Source organism: Sminthopsis crassicaudata, chromosome 4 (genome assembly GCF_048593235.1).
Source record: "Sminthopsis crassicaudata isolate SCR6 chromosome 4, ASM4859323v1, whole genome shotgun sequence".
Lineage (NCBI taxonomy): Eukaryota > Metazoa > Chordata > Mammalia > Dasyuromorphia > Dasyuridae > Sminthopsis > Sminthopsis crassicaudata.
Window position 1 is genome coordinate 257,776,102 of NC_133620.1, and position 25,776 is coordinate 257,801,877.

The 25,776-nt window shown below is 33.5% G+C and overlaps 1 protein-coding gene across 6 annotated transcripts in view; it reads right to left on the reverse strand.

Annotated features, from left to right (window-relative positions):
• ZNF451 (zinc finger protein 451) overlaps positions 1–25,776 on the reverse strand; it is a 98,026-nt gene that overhangs the window by 55,051 nt on the left and 17,199 nt on the right. For all 6 annotated transcript variants that reach the window (XM_074310610.1, XM_074310611.1, XM_074310609.1 and 3 more), the window contains exon 3: positions 16,183–16,263. In XM_074310610.1, coding sequence (XP_074166711.1) covers positions 16,183–16,263 — 81 coding nt within the window. The remainder of the gene's footprint in view (positions 1–16,182; positions 16,264–25,776) is intronic.

The following is a 25,776-nucleotide window of genomic DNA, read 5'->3' on the forward strand; positions in this document are numbered from 1 at the left end:
TTAAGTCTGCTTCAAAAACATTGATTGCTAAAGCCTCAATCAGTAGGTAGCAATGTACAGAAAATGTGTGTTAACATTAACTTTATCTTCTCTATAGCAGGCCTATTACATTTTATCAAAGTGTAAACAATACTGAAAACTACTAGTAGCATCAATATTTTAATTATTATTTTATTATTTGTATATAAACATATAATAAAATTATATGCATAAATTTTATATATTTTATTATTATGCATTAAGTTAGAAATTGAATCAACAATTGATTCTTTTAAGCAATCTTGAAATTTAATATATGCTTTGGAGACATGTTTCCTAATTTGTTTTATTTTTCTTCAGAAAACTTATTTTAGTACTTATTTTATTACTAACATTTTGGGTTATAAAATATAAATATGAGTTCATTTCTTGGAAACATGGACATGCTTTACTGCCATAACTCCTAAATGCAGAAACATCAAATAATTCTTAAGTCCCAATTTACCCTTTTTTTAAACTTCAAGTCATTTGTATTATTATATAAATGCTTGTTTTTCATTCTAATCCAGAAGGGAAAGATTATCTATTTCTTGCAACAATGATCAAGGAGGATTTTTTTTTTTAAATAATTGATCATTCCACAGATTCTTATTAAAAAAGAAAAAGCTACAACTTTAATAAATTACTATCATTTGGCATTTTAGGGATTAGAATCTAAAAATTAATTTTATTTGAGGAATAATGTAAAAAACTTCTGTTGATTTCTTGTGGAGTTTTAAGCTAAGATATGTATGGTTTTTCACTTTGTACCTGTAACTTCAGTGTGAATTGCTATTTCTTGCAAACATACTATTTTTACTGATGCCACTATTGGCTACAGAAATTATCAACACAAAAATAACTACCAGTAAATGCCAAATAAATATCCCATTCAGCAAAGAAATTGCTTATTTCATTGAGATGAATGATGGTTGATATTTTTTCATTAATGTCTATGAATTGAGCAAAGTAAAACAATGAAGCTATCAAAATTTTATTTGTTCGTTAATGATGTAAGCAACTTCTCTGCTTAAATGATATAATGATATACTTTCCAAACCTGGAAACAATTTTTTGTGCTATTCAAAATGTAATGACAACATAAGTTTTAAATTTAATCTGCATTATGAATGTTTTCTCCACTATTTCCTGAAGTGTAGACAATGAATCAAGCCCTCATTTGCAGTGTTTAGCAATCTCCTTGGTGTAAATCTACCACAGGTGATTTCAACCTATCAACCTGACTGATGTCATCAAATATGGAACTAGAAGATATGTATAGTAGTAAAAACATTAGTTTTTTTACACCACACAGAAACAATAGATATCATTTTAATAGCATATTAATAAAGTTATTAAAAAGCTTAGGATAGTCATTACTTTGTTTTCCACATAATGTGTGATTTTTAACAATGGCTGCTTAACAAACAGTATGTAAAATTCTGAAAACATAACTATATCTACTAAGCTAGCTCTGAGCAAACCTTTGAAAGTGGGCATAAGGGTGGAGTTGTTTTATAATTCTTCTTTCAAGCCAGGTTTAGTTCATTTTCCAACATTCATTTTTGATGGGGGGGGTTGTATGTGTTTCTTCCTGACTACATGCAACGTGCTGTTGTCTCCAATCGCTCTCTGGGAGATCTGCTGTGTCAACTCAAATCTCTCCAACAGATTCTTCTTCCTGCAGAGAGCAGCCTCAAGTCTTGTCCAGACAAAAATTTCTCTTTCCTCCAGAGCTGCCCTCTTTTATCCTCCCAGAGAATGGGCATGGGAAAAATTACTTCAACCGATGAACTTGCTCCTCCTGAGCATGCAAGCTTCTCCCCAGGAGTTTACAAGTAAAACTCCCAGTAAAGGCCAGAACTAGAAAATTGTTAAGTACCGACTTAGCACTTAGTAAGAACCTAATATCTCATTAGCATTCAGTAAGGACTTAACAACTACACTGTTACATTACTACATATATTTTCTTGACTCAGCTTATTTTACTCAATATCATTTTATGTAAGTCTGTGCACTTTTATGTGCCAGGATTTGCTTAGTCATTTCCCAATGAGTATCCACTTTGTTTCCAAATCTTTATTATTATAAGTGTTGCTATAAATATTTTGTCATATATGAGGAATTATCTTTTATCACTATTCTCCTAAAGGTATAGACTTGATATTATATTCTCTAGATCAAAGCATATAGACATTTGAGTAAATTACTTGTATAACACTAAGGGTTCCTGAATTCCACTGTTTATTATCTCTTCTAGCATGTCCCACTGATTTAATTACTTTTAAACTAATACCAACAGTATTTATAATTCAAGGTCTAGAAGTGCTGTTCTTCCTCTATCCCTATCATCTTTCCTTATTTCCCTTAATATTCTAGATCTTTATTTTTCCAAATTAATTTTACTATTTTATTGTTTATAAAACATATCCTGGATATTTGATTGGCATTACATTATAAATAAATTTTAAAAATATAATTTTGCCATTTTTATTAAATTCATAGTCTATCAATGACTGATGCTGAGGAATTTTATGTTTATTTGAAATGGGATTTCCCCTTCAATTATTACCTCCTGGAGTTTGTTACTATATAGGAATGCTTGATTTTGAAGATTTAATTTGTAGTATGCAATTTTGCTGAAGTTACTCCACAATCTTTGCTGATTTTCCCTTTGATTTTAATTTTTTTCTTCTATTATTAATGCTAGCATTTTCAGCATTATTTAAACTAAGATGAACATCTTTGCTTTATTGATTTATTGGAAAAAGCCTGATCAATTGCATATTACACTTGGTATTAATACATTCTATAATGTTCCATTGTTTATTTTTGCCTCGATTAGATATTAGAATATCCTCATAATCTGGTAAGACACTTTTCTCAACTTATAATTTTGATTTGATAGAATTTTCCTATGAATCTAACACTTTGGTAGTTCCTGCTTTTCTGATCCTGGGTTGCTTAAAATCTCTATTTGATCTTCTGTTGATTTGGAAATTTTACATTTTAAAAAGTATTCCAGGGGACAGCTATGTGGCACAGTGGATAGAGCACCAGTCCTAAAGTCAGGACGACCTGAATTCAAGTCGGGCTTCAGATACATAACACTTCCTAGCTGTATGATCCTGGGCAAGTTACTTAACCCTACCTCTACCTCAGGAAGAAAAAAAAAAAAAGTATTCTTGGAGCAGGTAGGTGGCATAATGGCTCCAGCTCTGGAGTAAGGAATACCTGCTGAATTGTCTCAAAAGCATGACACTAGCTGTGACTCTCTCATGTCACTTAACTCCATTGCCTCACACTCTACTCCTTTAAAGTATTCCTCTGTCTTTTGAAATCTAATTAATTAGCATATAACTGAATAAATACTATATTTTTATCTCTTCTGATTTTATTTAATTTTCTTCCTTTTCTACTTCGATTTGATTTACTATCCTTTTTAATATTAATAAAATTGCTAAAATTTTAGCCAGTCTTTTCTAAGATCTAGTTTTTACTTTTCATTTGCATTTCACCTTTTCTAGCTTCCAATTTCTCCAACTTTAAAACTGATAAAAGTATTTAGTTTATATTTGTTGGTATTCTAATTTTTATAAATGCATATTCATGAATCCTCTATTTTGTTTATATGTTTATGGTGACATGATTTTTTAAAATGAGTACTGTTACCAACTGTCTCCCAGAAATACTATCATCTTTTTTTTCATCATAACTTTTTTCACACAATATTTCTATAATTTGTTCTTTAACCTACTTGATGCTAAGAAATATTATATTACAATCCTATTCAGAAGTTACCACAAGTCTTTTCACTCGATTTCTTCAGCAATATTTTCAGTTCTACATTTTCCCTTGTGTTTATTGTTTCTGTTAGACTTACCCTTTGTAAAGTCCCCATGTCTCCTTATAGACTTTCTCTTCCCCATGGAAACATTGATCGTGGTACCATCTTCCACCATTTAGCAAGATTTCCCCTTTTCTTTCCCCTCTTTCAATCCCTCCCTTTTATCTTCTTGCCCATTCTCCTGTAGGTTTTCTTCTGCCTGAAAGATTACAGGAGTTATTTGATTATAGTACATCACATAATCGCTTCTATCTTCTTCACCCCTCCCCCTTTTATAATTTATTCCTCCCCAAAAAAAGATTCCAATGTGATATTTAAGGCCTATTTCTCCATCATTTCATTTTACTTCTTTCATCCATCTCCTTTTGTGTACTTTTAGAAATAACTATCTTAATGGTCTTTTTTTTGGTTATTTTGATGTTTTCCTTGGTTGCATTTGTTTTCTTTCTTATTTTCAATGATAGAGTGTTTTGAAAATTAAGTAATTTTGGTCTGATTTTCTTTCAAAGGATGTTTCAAATGCTGGTTTTTTAATTAAAAGTTCATCTTTTTTTCATTAATGATTAGGATAAACTTTGCAGAGTAGGTCACCTGTTTTTCAAAACACATTATTTAGGTTCTTGTTTTTCAAGAGTGCAGAACAGTATTATATTATTTAAATTTCCTTTCCTTTATATTTGAATTTTTCTTTTTTGTTGCCGGCAACATTTTTTTTGTCACAGAAATTGTTTTATTTAACCACCATATCTTTGGATGTAGCATAGTATTTTACTCCCCTTTCTATAAGTAATCTGTGAATTCTTTCAATTGGTAGTGTTTACTTTGGAAATTCTGAGAAGTATTCTTATTATATTGCAGTATTCAGTTTTTTTTTACTTCAAGTTGCTTCCTTGAAGATATAGAATTCTTAAGTTGTCTCTAATCATATTGTATTTGGAGATCAATATATTTTGCTTATATGAAGATCATGTTTTCTTATGTTAATTGCTATTTTTTCCAGGCTAAGGATACAGATACACAGAAATGTTATTTTCCTATGTTTCTTTGATGAGAATTGCCACAGTGGATTCAAGTCTTTCTATTCTGCCCCATTATTTATTTTGTGCAGGCCATAAGTTTTTTTTTTAACCACTCCTATTTCCTATTAAAAACTATTTTTAAAAAATCCTATTGTGATTCCATCCTCTCTTGAGATTCATGCCACAGAATCTTCTTTCTCATCAGGCACTGATTCATTTTCCTTTTTTCTTACAATATTATTCATAGACTTCAGAATTCTTTTACCTGATTTAGATATAGACCTTCTGTTATTTATATTTTCATGTTTTATCTGCTTATATTGAAAGTATTTAAGCGAATTTTCTACCACATCAGGTCTTCAGTAATTTCAGCCTTTTTCCCGCTTTACATTTCTCTCTTGTTCACTTTTTAACTTTTTTCCCCTTTGAAGACAGTTTACCTGGGAACTAGACCTCAATAGATCTCAGCATTCTCTCATATTAACTAATTGCACCAACCTTGGTCTTTGCCTTAAGAAACAAGAAGACAGAATGCATTCCAAAGGGATTGCTGTACTCTTTCCTTCAGGCCTGATCAAGTGCTATACATATATACATATGCCCTATTTCTCAGTTGTCTAGCTGCACTCTCTTGGAGCACAGAGCACTGCCACGTTGCTATTCCACTCTGGGTCAGCTTTTGCCTTTTGGTTTTCCATGGCACTAGAAGGTAGAAATGGGATAGAATGAAATTTTATTATAAGTTTATAATCAAATTTCAACAGACACCATGGAGAGAGCTACCTCCAGCCAGAAAGAAGACTGTGGGGACTGAATGTGGATCACAATAGTTATTTGCACCTTTTTTGTTGTTTGCTTGCTTTTTTTTCTTACTTTTTTTTCCTTTTTGATCTGATTTTTCTTGTACAGCATGATAAATATGGAAATATGTAAAAAGAATTACACACGTTTACTATATATTGGATGACAATGTCTAGGGGAAGAGGCTGGGGGGAACGAAGAGAGAAAAATTTGGAACACAAGGCTTTGCAAAGGTGAAGGCTCTCTTTACATGTATTTTGAAAATAAAAGTTATTAACTTATTAAAAAAAATTATGGTCAGCTTGGGCAGCCCTTCTTTGAGCGTGTTCAGCAATGACAGTGATGTTAAGAGTGCTGATCAGGCAATAGATATTAGCTTTTTTCTTGTTAGTTCATTAATTGTCATTTCATTAGGGTTTTTCATATCCTAAGCCAGTGGTCCTCAAACTTTTTAAATAGAGGGCCAGTTCACTATCCCTCAGACTGTTGGAGGGCCAGACTATAGTAAAAACAAAAACTCACACTGTCTCCGCCCCTCAGCCCATTTGCCATAACCCAGCGGGACACATAAACATCCTTAGCGGGCTGCAGTTTGAGAACCCCTGTCCTAAGCCATGGAGACAGCTAAAATGGATTTTCTTACCTACTGGATATATTTCAAAGGAATCTGCGAGGACATGAGAATCAGAGAAAATCTCTAGACCTCTGTCTAGTTTTATCATGAAACCCAGAAGTCAGCAACACATATTTTTTTTGAAGGTGGTTGGAGATAATTGAGGCTGACTTGTCCAGGGTCCCACAGCTATTAAATGTCTGAGGCTAGATTTGAACTCAATTACTACTGCTCTATCTTCTTGCATGACCTAGCTGTACCACCAACATAATCTTAAAGGTATTAATGAATTGACTATTTAAAACTATCTTAAATAGAAGTTCTAAAAGAATTTAAAGGATCATAGGTAATGTTTTACACCCCCCCTCAAAAAAAAAGAGGAAAGGGAAGGAATGGACCCAGATGACATTAAGAGCTACTAACTTAAAATGTTATCAACAGGTATTTATTAAACACCTTTTACATACATGCCAGACTTTCTTTTTTATTTTGATAATTTTTAAAAATCATCTAAGAACCACAAAGACATCCTCAAAGAGAAGACTTTGACAAATAATTTTGTATAGCATGCCACATCTTTATAGTCACACAACTATATAAGATGCAACTTTTTTTTTTAATTTTAATTTTTTTTAAATTCACAAAATTATAGACTTAAAAGTTTAGAGATCATTGAGTCGAATCCCTTCAATTTATAGAGGAATCTGAGGCATAAAGAAATTAAATATCTATTCAGGGGTTACACAGCTAATATATGCTGCTAGCTTCAAGTCCATAGCTTTACCCACTGTTTGTTAGTTGTTATTCAATAAAAAGAAAGTACTTTGCTTTCAGAAAAGCAAAATGCCTCCTTTTAATGCTGTCCTCAGATAAGATGTCTCCAACAACTAAATCAGGGAATTATAATTGCAAAGTTAAGTTTGATTATACTGCTTCTTATATGCATCAAGTATTAAGTGTGTTCCAATTTTTTTATGGCATAATAGAACATTTCTCATGCAAACTCCAAATAAAATGTGAATGTTATACTGATGGCAAGGTAATCAAAGATGTCTCTATTTAGATGACAATGCAATAAATCAGGTCCAAAACACTTCCAAATTCCTCTGTGACACCTACTTGGTCAGGTCAAGTAAATGAAAAATGCACACTGCCTATACTACACAGAGAAAAAGCCTATTCAACTAGTATACCAATTTGTACTTTTTAGATATTTGATACAAAAGGACAATGATCACAGCCCAGAATTTAGAAGAAGATCAGGCTAGACAGAATTTGGCAAATACCAAGTCTTCAAATTGCTCATTATTGTTAAAGCCCATCACTTATTAACACAAGTAATTTCCTTGTGATTCTCATTAGGTCATGACATATGAAATACCATAGTTTCAAAAAAGTTCACACAGAAATAAGGCAAAAGGAAAGAGTCCATAAGAATGCTGCAGCATGAAAGTCAATCAAATTTGCATGTAAGACATGGAAAAAAAAGACAGTATATTGGGCAATTATAACTAGAAAAGGTTAACTCAATAAAAATAAAGTGATAACACATGGATAGTATAAATGCTAACATTAATGTTAATATCCCGGAAACAGGGAGGCAGTTAGTTGGTGGACTTGGCTCTTTTCAACAATGAGGTGATTCACATCAACTTCAATGGACTTGTGATAGAGAGAGAGCCATCTGCATCCAGAGAGAGGACTGATCACAACAACATTTTCACCTTTTGTGGTGTTGGTTGTTTGTTTTTTTCTTTCTAATTTTTTCCCCCTTTTTGATCTGATTTTTCTTGTGCAGCATGATGAATGTGGAAATGTTTAGAAGAACTGAACATGTCTAACCTATACTGGATTGCTTGCTGTCTAAGGAAGGGGGAAATGGGGAGAAAGGGAGAAAAATTTGGAATACAAGGTTTTGCAGGGGTGAATATTGAAAACTATCTTTGCATGTATTTTGAAAAATAAAAAAAAAATTATTTAAAAAGGGGGGAAGTGACATATGTTGATAATGAAAACAAAAAAATGAGTATTAAATGCTGGACAAAGAACTCTGTATCTCCATACATCTATGGAAACAGATGCTATTTTCATCAGGGATAGATACAAAGAAAATAAAAGGAATGCTTTATCATTATAAAGTTCAGCAAATGGAAAAAAAGAAACAAACCCAGGGAGACAGAAAATAGCATCCCTGTTTATGAGAGACAAGAACCAAGAAGACCTCAGGATTCATCACAGAAATGGAAAATTTGACAAAAGGAAATTTTGAACTGCTAAAAATCCTTGGTATAGCTGGAAAAATAGTAAAGAGATTTGTGAACAGTGACCAATAAATTAGATACAAAGGGTGAAGTATTAAAATCAACTCATAACCCCATGTCAGTAAGGTAATTAGATCAATTTTATACATGCACATATATACATATATATATACACATGTGTAGATCAACAGATAAAATTAATCTGGAAAAGTAGATGTGATCTATATAATCTATATCTAATCTATAATCTATATAAATGAAACAAAGTCTGTATAAAGTAATCAATGAATAGAAATATTCACAGAAAAATAATTCAAATATCCAAAAAAGTAGATTGGTATCTGGAGGAGATGATACTTCATTTTATACATGACATTTAAGTATCTATTGTGATACTAATATTTTAACTTATTTTTTACAAAGATGAAAACTATAATTTCAAATTTGTTAATAGGAATTTTAATTCAATTCATTTTGTCCCTATTGTGAAAGATTATGTCATTTTAGTATGCAGTCATTCAGACTGAAAAATCATTGAATAATCAGTTCAATTTCTTATTTACAATATCATACATGTGGCCCTAAATGAATTAAGCTACTTGGGAAATACATTAGTAAGTTTATGTCACACTAAAATATCTTGTAACAAATTATGGGTGTTATTCAATATATTAAAAAGTCATCAAAAAGGCAGTGCTTACAAAGTGCCTCAGATAATATGAGCAAAACAGAAAGATTCACAGTAATAAATAAAATTTCACAAGCTCAAAACAATTTGCTTTCTGGCAAACATTCCCCTCTCCCCCAAATTTCTATTTTTTTCCTAAGTAAACAAAGTTACTTATCAATAATCTAACAGTTCAAGGCAACATAATTACTACAATAGAGAATAATAATAGAGAATAAACCTAGTGAATGAGTTAGGCAACTTTGTGCATACTGATATTTTTTAAAAGCTGCCTTGAATGTCCAGTTAACTGTGCCAATTAAATAACTCAAGAAGCTATTATATTAAATGAGATTTTTTTTTAAACCACCCTAAATTCTACTTAAGTTAAATAGGGCTATCAAGGCAAAGCATGGATAACAGCAATATATCAAAGGAAAAATCTAATTGTGTTAGAGCTCAAACTGTTTTGATATACAAAATATCTAACACAAAATAATCCCTTTAAAGGAATTGCAGGGCCAACAAATATAATTCTCTTGAGCATAATGCATATTAGAATATTGTTAAAATATTTACTTCTAGAGGATATTGAATTATAGAGGTACTATAGAAACTAACAGTGGCAAATAATGTTTAAAAATATTTACTTACTGATCAACTGAAACTCCCACACACTGGCCTGGGAATGTCTAATTCTAATTTTCAAATTTCTGAAACCAAACTTAACAGAAAAAAGGAGGGAAGCAGAAGTTGTTTTGGTAACATGAAAGTAACAATGCTATTGCTTATAGGGAAGTTTTTCAAAGGTAATGAGGATATGTCATCAAGTCAATGAATACAGAGAATTCTGAATGGTGGGAGGGAAGGGAGAGATAGTAATGAGGAAGGTGGAAAACATGTTACATACCCTGAAAGCAGTCGCTGGAATAGTAAGGACTCCATGTAGCTAGTTAGTAAATCCTATAAGAAAGTGTCAAGTTTTAATCTGTGTAGACTCTGCCATAAGAGCTTCTGAACAGAATGGAATGAGTCATGACTTTTCTCTCCAGGTGAAAATTGGGTCTTTTAAGTGAAAAGAGGTAAGGTGGATGGATGAAGATTAGATAGACAAAAAAAATAGCTACACATATGTAAAGACAGACTGTCTTGTGAAGGTTCCTAGAAGACTCTTCAAATAGTCAAATTCATTTACATCATGGGCCTACAAGGTCCTTAGTTTTCTTCCCGTCACCCCCATTAGGAGCAGGAGAAAAGAGAAGAACATATATATAATAAATCAAAACACAAATCACTGCACTAGCCATGTCCAAAAAATACAAGTCTCATTCTATGCACGGAACACTTCTCTATCAGAAAGAAGATAGCTTGTTTCATCATTAATCCTTGGAAATCACAGTTGGTATCATTTTATCATTCAGAGCTCATAAAGTTTTCCAATTTTCCAGTATTATATAAATTTTTCTCATTCTATTCATTTTATTTTGCATCTGCTCATTTAAGTTTTTCCATGTTTCACTGAAATTGTGACAAATATTAAGCATTAATATTAATATAATATTAATTAATTAATATAATATTAATATTAATATAGCACTAGAGCCAGTGTCTCCAAAGTCCTTGGGATAATGGTAAACAGAATGAAAATCACAAAGGCTGTGACAGATAAATTGCTAATACAATACTAGAGGTATTCAAGAACACTTGGATAAATCAGAGGAATTTATTTAGATGATTAACCTTGGAAATTTATCTTTAAGAAAAATAGAAATTACAAATGTACCTTGATGGTACTGAAATTTCCAGAAGAAAGAAAGCTCATTCTATTTGGACAATTTTTCCCTCAGGAGGGACCCTGAATACTAGAATCTCAGAGAGGATACAAGACTTGCTCAGTGCCTAGAACAAGAGATGAGATACTGTGCAAAGTCTGAGTGATTAGTTTTAGTGAGCCCAATAAGAATGTACTGAAAGCAACTATCAGTTTGGTTTAGGATCTTCCCAGATTACCACATTAAAGAAAAGGAATACCCAGATTTCCGATTCTAAGTCAATCACTGACAGGGAGAACTATATATAGCTAGCAGATATATGACACTTTATGGCTATTCTCAATTGGAAAGAGGCTTACCTGGAAAATTAAAGAATTTAATAGAGCAATTTTATCATAATTAAGATATTTTTACTAGTAAAATATCAATATCCATATTCTAGGACTCATAGGCCTTCTTTGAGCCTTAAATATGTTCCTGTGATAAAATGAGGATCATAATGCCATTTATTAAAAGGGAAACCAATTTCAGCATTATTCGGAATATTTATTTATTTATGGTCTGTATAATTGAATGCTTTGTATATTGTACAAATTTATATTCTTTTATTTCCACAGTTCACGAATATGTACCTCCTCTGTATCATTTATTTTATAAAGACTATATATGAGATACTTAGTTTAATGGAAGTAGCTATTTCTGGAATGGGTTTCTCTTAAAAGATAAATAGTGTAAGAAGTTTGTAGCCAATGATGAGAGATTAATGATGCAGATCTTTGCAAAGATCACGTTACTCATAAATGAGAGATTAATGAAACACAGCACATTAATGACATTTCCCCATATATACTTATCTCAGTGATAGTGGTTGCCATAAAGACATTTTGATAGACAACCCACTCACATTATAAAAATTATTCTAATTTCATGATGCATATAAAAATAGTGTCGATCTCAGTCTTTGGAATCCAATCATTGCAATGAGATCAGTTTGGCAAGATTCAAATTGAGTCCTACTTCCAAAAATAGTTTCATGGATTGGAGAGTGAGATGAGCCCTTGGTAATCTGATGATCTCATGAAGACCTAAAAAAGAATTTTCTATGGTCTAGGATGGATTAATGTTTCCAGATATAAAACATATAGGTAATCCTCCATGCCTGTGAATGTAAAAAAGATTTCCTACAGAGAAAACCTCTCTTTTTCATGCTAATTTTTTTTTTTTTTTTTTTTTTTAACAAGGCAATTGGGGTTAAGTGACTTGCTCAGTGACACACAGCTAGGAAGTGTTAAGTGCCTGAGGCCAGATCTAACTCAAGTCCTCCTGACTTCAGGGATGGTGCTCTATCCACTCTACCTCATGCTAAAATTCTTTCTCCTAAAGACCATTATGACTTTAGACTACTCTGAACTTCCTTGGGATCAGAAATTGAAAATTACAGTATAAGAATGTCATAGAATCCTTATCCCAGACTCCTGTAGCATCCTTGCCCCACAAAAGACAATAACCACCTGGGGGGGGAAAAAAAAAGAAAGCATGAATCTGCTCAGCATTCCAAATCTAGGCAATAACAAACCTATTTAATACTTAAATCATATTATACTTAGAATGCAACCATCAATTGTGTCATTACCCCAGAAAGTCATATTCTACAGATAAATTCCCACTTAAAAATCCTAAATAAAATTGGGATAGGAAAATAAGAGTTTAATATCTCCACTGAGGGTGTTCCTGAGTTTTTATATGCCCACAGTACACCTAGAACTTTGTATTAGACAATTTTGACATTCATATGAATCTCCTGTGATGTGCTTTATGATCAATTACAATGGAGGTGACAGTTGTTAGAAATACATCAAAAGAGGTTATCATAATCTTATTTGGCAATATCATCACCTATATTCATAATAATTGTATGTATTTTACCATCAAAAAGCAACACATAATATTTTTTGTTTTCCCTCATAGAGTAATACAAGTTAAGAACTGAACTTTTCATCTACAGCATCCCAGGTCAAAGGATTTGTTACATCTCTGGGAGTAAAAGTTTCCAAGAGTCATTCTCTGTATACTCTATTCTTGGGATACGGGAGCCACCTGCCAGTGGCTGCTGGAAGTCTAACTCAGACCTGTAAAATGGACCTCTTCATGTGAGAGGATGATGAGATACAAAGAGACAGAGAGGCAGTTGCATTCTCTGACCTCTCTTCTCTTCCCTCTTGCTTCCAAATTATTTCATTCCCAATTCACAAGGAACATCTGCATTAGCAAAGGCCACCCTGCAATTCCTCAAGTGTTATGATTCACAGCTGTGGAGGCTCTTGGATAATTGACCTGCCCCTTCACCTAGGCAAGATCCTTAATAATTCCATTTTTTTGTTTTATGAGACTGTGATGATTTTTCCCCTACAGCATGGTCAATAAGTTTATACATCCACATGCTAAGGTATCTGAGTCTGCATGCTAGGAGTGCAAACAGCACAATAGCAGGTGTTGAAACTTGTGAGATGTCATGGAGGCAAACTTTCAAATGGAGAAGAGGACTGTAGTCAGAACAGGCATTTTTCATTAAGTCTCTCATCAGTCTCCTGGCTCGGTCTTTGATGTGTTGGCCCACTCTATCACATCAATTATTTGTTTTGTTTTTTTTGTTTTGGTTTTTTTTTTTTGTCTCAACAAAACTCTGGTCTAGTATCATGTCCTCCTAGAGTAGGAAACCACACAAATCATAAATAGAACATGTCAAAATGAAACCACTCTCATTAGAATCTGCAGCCCAGGACATCCATTTCTCTTGAGGTAAAATTTAGCTTTAAGATCATGATCCTTTATTTGTTGTGCATTTGTATCTCTACCATCAAGTCCTTTCCTTAAGGGTCAGGCTGGAAAAGTGAAGTGACCTTGGCCACTAGGTATATATACTATGCTTAATAATGCAGGATGATGGGCCATTAGCAGTATCCTTAAAGATTTGACTGATGAAGTTTCTTAGAAGAGAGATAGGGTAGTATACCCAAACACCTGTTGAAGGCAAATTCCAACTCCCATAATTTATCTTCAGATCATACAGTTATCATTTAGATTCCTGGATCTATTCTCTTTATTTATTTGCAAAATCAGAAGAATAGAGGGAAAATAAATAGCCCTCATCATCACAGTAAAGAAATCTGTAATAAGTCTTGAATTTCCATTTCATTTTCTTTTTTTTCCCCCTCCACGAGAAGTGATATTTCAGCAAACCAAAAAGTTCTCTCAATCCTCAAAGAAGGAAAACTTAAATTGCTTCTGAGCTTTAATTCATGATCCATGATAGGTTAGCCATACTTGACCAAATGTGCAAGACAAATCTTATTCTTTTGGTAAGGTTCTACAGAGTAGTTCTCTCCCTATACTCCTTCCTACATCCCAGATTTCTAGTGGATGTAAAAGTTATTTTGAAGTAAGGTACAGAGAGGATGAGAAGACCCTCATAACATAATAATGGATTATATATGTTTTAGCCGTGGCTATTTCTGTCCATTTCTGAATTTCTTAGTTGATTGATTTTCTAACACATGACACTCAACACAAGAGGGAAAGACTAATATAGTTTCTTACAACAGTTTTTGTGGTAGAAGCAGCTTTGTTTAATAGGAGTGAGAACTACTACATATGAAGAAAATTCCTGGGTATTTACTGGAAGAAGATAGTACTCTATATTTAAGCATTTTTTGCCAGAGTTACTTGTCCAGAAAAATCAAAGAAAAAGTATTTGTACTATTACATTAAATTTCAATTAGAGATGTATGCCCTATGAGTGAACAAGATACCTTAACTTGAAAAAGAATTATTAATATTAAAAAATGAAATTCCCTTGACAAAGAGATTATGGAGGCTTGGTCCATTATTATTCAGTCCCCCACACCTGGTCTTTACTAGTAGTAACCAGGAGCCCTAACTCTTAAAAAGAAAGGACGGAGGAACAAAGAGATGCTATGGTGGATTTGTTTGTGCCTATACTACACATTTTTTTGTTTGCCAAGTACAGATCAAAATGGACAATTTCTAGGCTCACCACTAGGTTGGTCCCATTCTGGGAACAGGTGAGGCAGAAAAGCCACTGGCATCCAGGAAAAAAATAATAGCAACTTTGCTAAGAATAGAGAAAATGGCAACAGAAGTTTACTTGGGGAAAGACCTACCTGTCTCATAACTATTTAGGACACTACTGTTTTTCTTTCCCCACTCCACCTCCTTTAAAAAAGATGGAGAGGATATGGTCAGCTGTCCAGTCCTATGGAAGAAATCAGAGTAGAGAACTTTCTACCACTGTAGGATACACATTTAGTTGGTGCATCTTCCCAGTGACAACACGAGGTAGATAGTACAACCAGTGAAGATTCATTCCATTTTATGGATGAAGAAACTGAGGCTCAGAGAGGTGAAATATCTTGTTCAGGTCACATATTTCTCTGCACAATCCACACAAAAAAGGGGGAGGGTCGAAGTTGGTTTAAAGAATTGGGCTAAGATATAGATTGACCCCCTAGCTCATGGAAATCTAACTGGCAAGGTCACCATTTTGTTCTTATTAGTCTGTTTCCCCATAGTCGGGGCTGAGTGACATAATTAAGAAGCCATAATTAATACTTACATCTGGGAGGAGGAAGTTATGGGATTGCTATCTAGTTGAATTATTAAGGAAATGCATAACAATTTATGGACTCCCACTTCCTAAATAATATTTATGTCTTTTCCTCTTTATCATAGGTAAAATATTTCCCAAAAAATTAATTTCTGATGCTCTAGGATTGGAGGCCTCAATCCTACAAAGTATCTGATGAAAACAATGAGGAAAGAAGAATAGGAATCAAAAGGCTTGAACCAGTCTTCTATTTTCCCTTTATTCATATCAACTTCAAGACCTTCAGGAAGGACTTACCTTAATCAATTTGAAGTCTTCTTATAGCCTTACTGGAAGGGTGGCAGAGGAAAACTAACTCTAGAGAAGATTCTGGGTATGCTCCTCTCTCATAGCCCACCTGAGTGAACTACTCTGGCAAATCTCTGAAGGTCTCTATCACCGAATCCTCCAAAGCAGAGAGAGTATTAACTAGTTTAATGACTGGATTTGCCCTTATTCTTGGAAATGCCATTTTAACTGAAGAAATGGAAAATGTCATAAATAAAAAGCAATGTACTTACATTAATATGAGAAGTACTAGGTTCTTCATCATCACTACTAACCAAATCAATATATTCAAGAACAGGTCTCAACGGTCCTTCCTGAAAAAGAGAAAGAGAGACGAGACAGAGAGACAGAGAGATTGACAGAGATAGAGATAAGGAAAGAAGGAAGGAAAGAAGGAAGAAAACTTACAAATCAGTTAACAATTCTTTTAAATCAGAATTTCTGACATTAATTAAAAGCTTTTTTGGCTGAAAGGGGCAAGGGGGCAAGATTAAGAGGAAAAACCCATAAGAGCCATGCAAGTTACCCGTAAGAGTTCATGCACAAAAAGATATCATAAAAAGAATAAGTAGAATCCTTACAAAATAAACTGAAGCCATATTGATATCATTCAAAGAGAGGAAATTGCTATATACCAAATTGCTATGTGGATATATTTTTTCATCAAACATAAAAAGCTGTGTTATATTAGAGATCTGTCCTTGATACTACCATTCTCAATCATTCAGGATCTAAATCTTAAGAGTCATCTTTGCCACAAAATTTCTATAACGGGGGAAGGCCATTGGATTATATAGCCACTGAAGTTGCAGTTCTTAATCTATGAATCTATCTTTGCCATGCAATCTCCCCTCCCCCACTTTCATCCTTTCCCTCCAGTTTATGGCACTTTTGTTTTTCTTTACACAATGAGATGCCAGGCATGACAATTTTCAACTCCTATTTGTTTATTTATGAAAAAGCAATTGGGGTTAAATAACTTGCTCAGGGTCACTCAACTAGGAAATTAGGTGTCTGAGACCAAATTTGAACTCAGAGGTGCAGTTAGATGATGCAGTAAATAGAACACCAGCCCCGAAGTCAGGAGGATCTGAGTTCAAAATCTGATCTTAGACACTTAACATTTCCTAGCTGTGTGACTCTGAGCAAGTCACTTAACCCCAATTGCCTTGTTCAAAAAATAAATAAATAAATAATAATAATAATAATAGTTGGGTTACCCTGGGCAAGTCACTTAACCCAATTGCTCAGCCAAAAAAAAAAAAAAAAATTGAACTCAGATCTTCCTGACTCAAAGGTCAGTGCTCTATCCACTGCACCATCTAGCTGCCCCCAAAATTCTCAACTCTTAAAATGACTTACCAAGGTTGATTAATTAACCTCATTGTAAGAAACACTGAGAAAACTGTGGATAAAAAAAAGAATCTGATGCTTTAGGTTTAGGGTCAACATATAATCTCCATTGTCGAAGGGAGAAATTACTGTAAAGAAGACTGCCTTCCTTATTACCATCAGCCACAACTGCTTCAGAAAGCAGAAAGATAAATAGAAGAATCCTAGGAATGACAGCACTCACAGACCTCATAGCCAACATCTGAGGAGGAAATTTCTTTGGCAAAAGAGCCTGCCATGCCAATTGCCCTTTAAGTCACCTCACAGGGGCAAGTTAGCCTAGTTGAAGTAGGAAGGTATCCTGAGGAAAAGATAGGAGACGAGGTGAAGCAAGCAAATCAGACTACTACTTCCCACTTAGACCATGGTAACAGAGACAGCCCAGGATTCCTGCAGTCACAGGTACTGAAGACTCAAAAAAGAAACTTATTTATAAGACCAAAATCATTGACACAGCTAAATGGTTCAACAAAAGAAAATGAAAGGATTTTACCAGTGTAAATGGTATTAATAAAGAAGAGGCAATACCATCTGTTTTACCAAATGTATCCTAAAAACCACTGGATCTTTCCATCTGACTTACAATTGAAATCTTTCATATATTATCTCTTCCATTAGAATATACAAGTGCATAGATAGCTCTTAAAAATTGCTTCAATCATTACAATACTACTAAAATGGTAGTAAGTCATAAGTAGTAATAATTCATTCCTGTCTCTTTCTAACCCCTTGAGAGATTCTGAAATTATAAACTTTTTAGATAGATATTGCAGGTCTATCTTTTTAACATCCCCAAAAGGGATGGTCCTAATTAAGGACCATTGAAATAAATTTCTTAAGTTCACAAGTGTCAAGTCAACAAGAGAACCACTCTTTACAAGTGCTTTCTCCAAAGAGAAGTTAACCTATCCTACCCTCCACTGTCCTGCATCCATTCCAATCTTTCCCTCTCCTATCTACCCTACACACCAATGAAAAATTAATTATGTCATTACTCTACTTGAAAACCTATGACTTTTTGAGCAAAACTGGCTCCACAGTATCCAATTTTATTTTTGACTATCCATGGTACTCTCCGTTTTGGTCACAATAATGTTTTCACTGTACTGTGTTTGTCATTTTTATTCCTGCATCTGTGGTGGTGTTTCATGAACAGCATCTTCTTTTCCAACTATGGAAATTCTAATCACTTCAGAACCAACATTGAGTACTATTACCCTCTTACTCCAAGAATTTCCAGATACCACATGTGCAAAAATGTTTGTAGCAGCTCTTTTGTAGTGGCAAGTAACTGGAAACTGAGTGGATGCCCATCAGCTGGGAAATGGCTGAATAAGTTACAGTATATGAATGCAATGGACTATCACTGTTCTATAAGAAATGATGAACACATAGATTTAAGAAAAGTCTAGAAAGATTTACATGAGCTGATACTAAGTGAAGTGAGAAGGATCAAGAGAACATTGTACACAGCCACAAGAAAATTATATGATAAACAACTGTGATTGATTTGGCTCTTTTCAACAATGAGGTGATTTAAGGCAACTGATGGAAAGAGCCAACCACATCCAAAGAGAGAATTATGGAGATTGAGTGTGGATAAAAGCATATTTGTTATTATTCTTAGTTTGCTTGGTTTTTTTCTTTCTCATTTTTTAAATCTTTTGATCTGACTTTTCTCACATATCATGACAAATGTGGAAATATGTTTAGAAGAACTGTACATATAGCAAGACAATGGTATATATATGTATACATGTATTGGATTTAACATATAGTTTAACATGTTTAACATAGATTTGATTACTTCCCATCTAGAGAACAGGGTGGAGGGAAAGGAGGGAAAATTTGGAACATTAGGTTTTGGAAGGGTCAATGTTGAAAAATTATCCATGCATATGTTTTGAAAATAAAAAGCTTTAATTTAAAAAAAGTATCTTTGCAAGAAGAAAAGAAAAAGAATTACACATATTTAGCCTACATTGCATTACCTGATGTTTAGGAAAAGGGAGAGAGAGAGAGAAACATTTGGAATATAAAGTTTTGCAAGGATGAAAGGTGAAAACTATCTTTGCATGTATTTTGAAAAATAAAAAAAGTATTAATTAATAAATAAGAGGGGGAAAAAAGAGAATTTCTAAGTACATTGTTCAACATCTCTGAATTCCTATAACTGTGGCTTGGTGTTGTACAATTTGAACAACAAAATACTTTGCTTCACAGTGTCTTTTATTCATTCAATGTTTCTGAGGTCTTTGAAAAATCAGATAAACAAGCTTGCATTTGATTTGGTAGGTAGTAAAGGGCCATTCTGGGGGTTTGAAGAGAAGAAACATATAAGCATTTATTAAGTTCCTACTTTGTGCCAGTAATGTGCTAACTTCGGAGATAAAAAGACAACAAGCAGTACTACCCTCAAGGAGCCTACTACATTCAATTGGGAGGAAAATACACTTATACAACTAAGTAAATACAAAAAATTTATAAAGTAACTTTGGGAGAGCAATCAGTCTCTTCAGTTGAGCCTAGAAGCAAACATGTAAGCAAGTAAATAAATAACTTTAAAAGCCTATTTTATCTTAGAAGTAATAAACAGAACCAGTTATTGAACAAGGGAACAGAAATACAGTTCAATTTATATTTAAATTTAAGAATATCTATTTAGCAGCTAACTGTGAAACAAAGTAGGATACTATATTTCAATAGTTCAAGCAAGAAGTGCTAAGGACCTAAACTAGGGTAGAGACTGGATGAGTGAAAAGAAAGGAATGGAAGTAAGAGTCTTCAGAGAGATATAGAAGTGCCAAAGACTTAGCAACTGATAAAATTTAAGGATCTGAATAAGAAAGTAAGAAGATTTTAAACCTAGGTTTCTAGAAAATGATATTAATTCTTATTTAGATTGTGCTTCCAGCCTTAAACACTTAACACTTTCTAGCTATATGACCCTGGGCAAGTCACTTAATCCCAGTGGCCTCTCAAAAAAAAAAAAAAACAAAAAAACAAAAAAAAACCACACACACACACACAAAAACAAAAACCTAGATTGTGCTTGAAGATTTGCAAAGCACTAAGCTCTTTTGTCACAAACTCTGCAATGCAGGTGCCATTATAGTCATTTCATTTGTTACAACTGGGTAAGGGATATGGTGTTATTCTCTCTTAAAAATTAAAAACAAAAAACAAAAAAACTGAGGCTCAACAGGTTAGATTGACTTGCCTAAGTTAACAAACTGAGGAGAGATCTGAATTCATTTCCTTCTCAAGTCCAGGACTATATCCACTATATCATTCAAAGGAAATTGTCTTCAACAGAAACAAAAGGAGGAAAGAGGGAATAATGAATTTTGTTTCAGCTATGTTAACGTCAAGTCAATTATTAGAAATATGCTATTGACAGGCTAAGGCAAGAGAGACTATAAGAAATAATGAGCAGGATGCTTTCAGAAAAACCTAAAAAGCCTTACATGAACTGATGGCAAAGTGAAGTGAGCAGAAGCAGAAAAAAGTTGTACACATTAACAATAATAATATACAATGATTAACTGTAAAGGATAGCTATTTTCAGCAATATAAAAATATAAGAATTCTGAAGGACCTATGATGAAAAATGTTATCCTACCTCTTTAGAAAGAAGCAATGGAATCTAAACTTTATTTTTCTTTTGTCTTTTTTTGTCTGTGTTCTCTTTCATAGTGTTGCGGTACACGTGTAGCCCCTTTAAGATTCCTAGTCTGATCTACCTTTGGGACAAGATCTGGTCAAATTAGTTTGGGCTTATACGGAGCCTCCCACCGTATCTGAGCTGGCTTGGATAACCCAACCCCCAACTATCTGAAAAGCCCGCCAAAAATCTGACCTTCCAGGAATTAACCTGAGCTCCACCCATATGGTTTCTTCAAGGAGATAAAAATAGCAAAGCTAGAATCATCTTTGGGTCAGAGATTTGAAAGATGCCAGCCAAGATGCTGGCATCACAGACTCTCTGTCCCCGCCGCTTTCAGCGTGTATCTTCCTCTATCTAATGCCTTTTACTAACCAGACCTTAACCTTGCTTCCAAAACTTGCAATAAACATCTTTTTTACCCATCTAGGTTTTCGGCCTGTAAATTCATTTACAGGGGACTCTCACGGCCACTAGACCTGATTTAACTTTGTATCCTTGCACCGAATCATAAGGGGTTGCAGAGGAGTTCCATGTGACTCCCTGTACCCAGAATCCTGCCACTAGACCTCACTTAATCCTATTGAGGTATATACCTCATTATTAGGTATTTACCTCATGATTTGGGTGTCATGCTACCTCATCACTATGACAACAAGGAATATCAAAATCCAAACCCAGAAGAAGAGAGCAACAACAAAAATGCCTACATATGAAGCCATGGGGAATACTAATTGGTCTTAAGCTCACAAGGTTCTCTTGGAAAAGCTCAAAAAGGACTTTGAAAAAAATCAAGTAAAAGAGATAGAAGAAAAACTGGGGGAAAGGGGGAATCTACAGCTTGAGAAAGGAAACAAAAATTGACTAAAGAAAAGAAATCCTTAAAAAAAAATAAATTTGGCAAAATGGAAAAAAAAACCTGCTGAAGAAATCAATTCCTTTAAACACAGAATTGGACCAATAAAAAAGGAGATAAAAGCTAAATGAAGAAGATAATTCACTAAAAATTAGAAATGGAAGCCCATGACTCAATGAGACATCAATAATCAATTAGACAAAGATTTTAAAAAATAAAAAAGTTGAAGAAAATGTAAAATACCTCACTGGTATAATACTGACCTGTAAACAAATCTAGGAGAAATATCTTAAGAATTATTGGATTACCTGAAAGTCACAATCAAAGAAAGAGCCTGTACAATATCTTTCAAAAAATCATTAAGAAAAACTGTCCTAGAACCAGAAGGTAAAATAGTCATTACTAGAATCCACAGATTACTTCCTAAAAGAGATCCCCAAATTAAAACCCCAAGGAATATTATAGTTAATTTCCAGAATTATCAGCCAAGAAGACAATACAAGAAGCAGCCAGAAAGAAACAATTTTATTGTTTCTTGGATTCTATTAATGAAAAATTTGTCCAGGATCTTACAAGTGAATTCTACCAAACATTTAAAGAACAATTAATTCCAATACTACATATTGTTTTTAAAAAAGGGAGTCATAAAAATTCCTTTTATGACACAAATATGGTAATGATACCTGAATCAGGAGTAAGTAAAACAGAAAGAAAATTATAGACCAATTTCCCTAATGAATATTGATGCAAAAATCTTAAATAAAATATTAGCAAAGAGATTACAGCAATTTATAATTATGACCACGTGGGATTTATACTAAGAATGCAGGGCTAGTTCAATATCAGGAAAATGATCAGCACAATTGACCACGTATCAATTACAAAACTAACAAACTATATGATTACATCAATAAATAGATGCAGAAAAAACTTCTGACAAAATATAGCACCCATTCCTATTAAAAACTACTAGTGACACCTACCCAACAAAACTGAGTATAATCCTTCAGAGAAACAGGTGATCATTGAATGAAATAGAGGATTTTCAAGCACTCATGATGAAAAGACCAGAGCTGAATGGAAAATCTGATTTTCAAAAACAGGATTCTAAAGAAGCATAAAGAGGCAATCAGGAAAGTTATAATATAAGGGACTTAATAAGTTTATCTGTTTATATTCCTACAGGGGAGGATGATTCTTGAAACTCATTAGAACTTTCTCAGTATAGACAGACACAGGTGTGAGCTGAATATGAAGGGATAATATCTTTCTTTCTTTCTTTTTTAAATGATGAAAATTAAGGAATAAAAAATGAATGTACTGGGAGAAAGGGGAAGGGAAAGGTGGAATGGTGCAAATTAGGTTGTTATTAAAAAAGAGGTAAGAAAAAGCTTCTGTACTGGAGGGAAAGAAAAGGAGGAGAGGGGAAGTGAGTGAACCTTACTCTCATCAGAACTGGCTCAAAGAAGAAACAGCATACATACTCAATATGACTATAGAAATCTATCTTACTTTGCAGGAAAATAGGAAGGGAATGGGATATGGGGAAAAGGGAAGGTCATAAAAGAGAAGGCATATTAGGGGAGGGAGTGGTCAGGTTTTAGGAAGGTCAGGGTGAAAGGAGAGAATAAATGGGGGGAGGGAAATACAATTAGCAATAGTTAATTGTAAAAAAGAATTTCAAAGCAAGTTTCTCTAATAAAGTCTCATTCTCAAATAGAGGGAACTGAATCAAATTTATTAAAAAAAAAATATATATATATATATAAAAGCCATGCTCCAACTGATAATGGTCAAAATCTGTGCCCAAAGGGCTATAAATTCATGCATATTCTTTGACCTAACAACACCATTCCTAGGCATGAATACCAAAAGAGAGTAAAAAAAAGAGAAAAGGAAAATGACCTATATATAACAAAAAAATTCATAGCAGCTCTCTTTTTAGGGCAAAGAAACTGGAAACTGAGGGGATGTCTATCAATTCGGGAATGACTCAAACTGTGGTATGTTTGTGATGGAATATTATTGTTCTATGGAAAATGATGAGCAGGATGCTCTCAGGAGGAAAAAAAAAAAAAAAAAAAAAAAAACCCTGAAAGTCCTCTATTAACTCCAGCAAAGTAAAATGTACTATATACAAAGTAATAACAATGTTCTGGGATGACCAGTTATAAATGACTTTGCTATTCATGACTACTCTGAAAAATTCTATCCATTTTCAGAGAAGGAATTTATTGTGTCTAAATACAAACTGAAGCATTCTCTACCTCTCTTGAGAATTTTTATTTTCATTAGAGTAGAAGATCTATGTTTTCTTTCACAATTTGACTTCTATGAAAATAATTTGCATAACTTCATGTGTTTTCTTAAAAACAACAAAAAAATTTGTTTTGAATGTAAATGAGAAAAAACATTAAATAAATCATGTATTCCCTGGGGGAAAAAAAAACAACCCCCCCCCCAAAAAAAAACCTAGTTAAGTATGGAGTTTTCCTTAAAATGCAGCATCTACCAAAAACCAGCAACAAGTATTATGAGTAATGAGGAAAAGCTAGAAGCATTCCCAATAACAGAGGTGAAACAAGGATGCCTATTATCACCACTATTATTCAATATTGTACTAAATATGTTGCTTTAAAGAAAAAGATATTGAAGGAATTAAAGTAGGCAATGAAAAAACAAACTATCACCTTTTGCAGATAATATGATGGTATACTTACAGAATCCTGAAGAACCAACTAAAAAAATTACTTGAAACAATTAACAACTTTATCAAAGTTGCAGGACATAAAATAAACCCAAGTAAATCATCAGCATTATATATTACTATACAGTAGCAAGAGATAGAGAAATCCCACTTTAAGACCACTGAATGGTCTGTACCTCAAAAAAATCAAAGAAAAGAGGGAAAAGACCTGTTTATTCAATACCACCAATATCTTAATTTTGTGGTGGCAAAGAACTGGAAATTAAGGGAATGCCTACTATTCAGCAGTACCCTTGAATGTCTTTTTGAGTTATATTTTCCAGAAACACTTGATCCAGAGGATGCAGGAGGCCCTAAATATGTCAAGGATAACCCCTACTCCCCACCTCTCTTAGACAGAATTTTTATCCCAAACTGAACTCCTGATATTCCCTTGGGAATCAAGATAGACTTCAGCCAATCTGTGCCACACTGGGAAATTTGCTTGCACAGATGGGACCCTGTAGATATGTAGACCATCCAATCTTCAGAGTCTAGCAATTCCTAACGAAAAAAATTCAGCTTCTGTCATAGTGTTGCTCCTCCCTTCTAGAAGGTTTTTGTTCTTTTTCCACCTTTCCTGAACTTTCCCCATCCCATGCTACATTTCTTTAAGTGGATTTTGTTTTCTCCTCCTCCTTTTGTCCTATCATGAACATGCAAATTTCTGTATGTATTTGTGTACTCTTTGCATTCCAAGTGCATGCTGATTTCTCTTGTAATAAACATAGCTTTCACATGAGTTTCATGTTGTGATTACCTGTTGACACCATAAATTGAGGAATAGCTGAACAAGTTGTAGTATATTAATGTGGTGGAATACTATTATACTTTAAGAAATGAAGAGCAGGATGGTTTCATGATGAATTCATGCAAAGTGAAATGAGCAAAAGTAGAATACCATACACAGCAAAAGAAACATTATATAGCTATCAACTATGAATGACTTAGCTTTTCACAGCAATACAAAGATCCAAGAAAATTCCAAGGTGCATGATTAAAAATACTTTTCATCTCCAGAAAAAGAATTGATGGAGTCTGAATGCACACTGAAGCACATATTTTTTAGTTTATTATTTGGGGGTTTTACAACATGGTTAATATGGTTTGTACAACTGCCCATGTATAATCTATATAAAACCTCTTGTCTTCTTAAGAAAGAGGAAAGA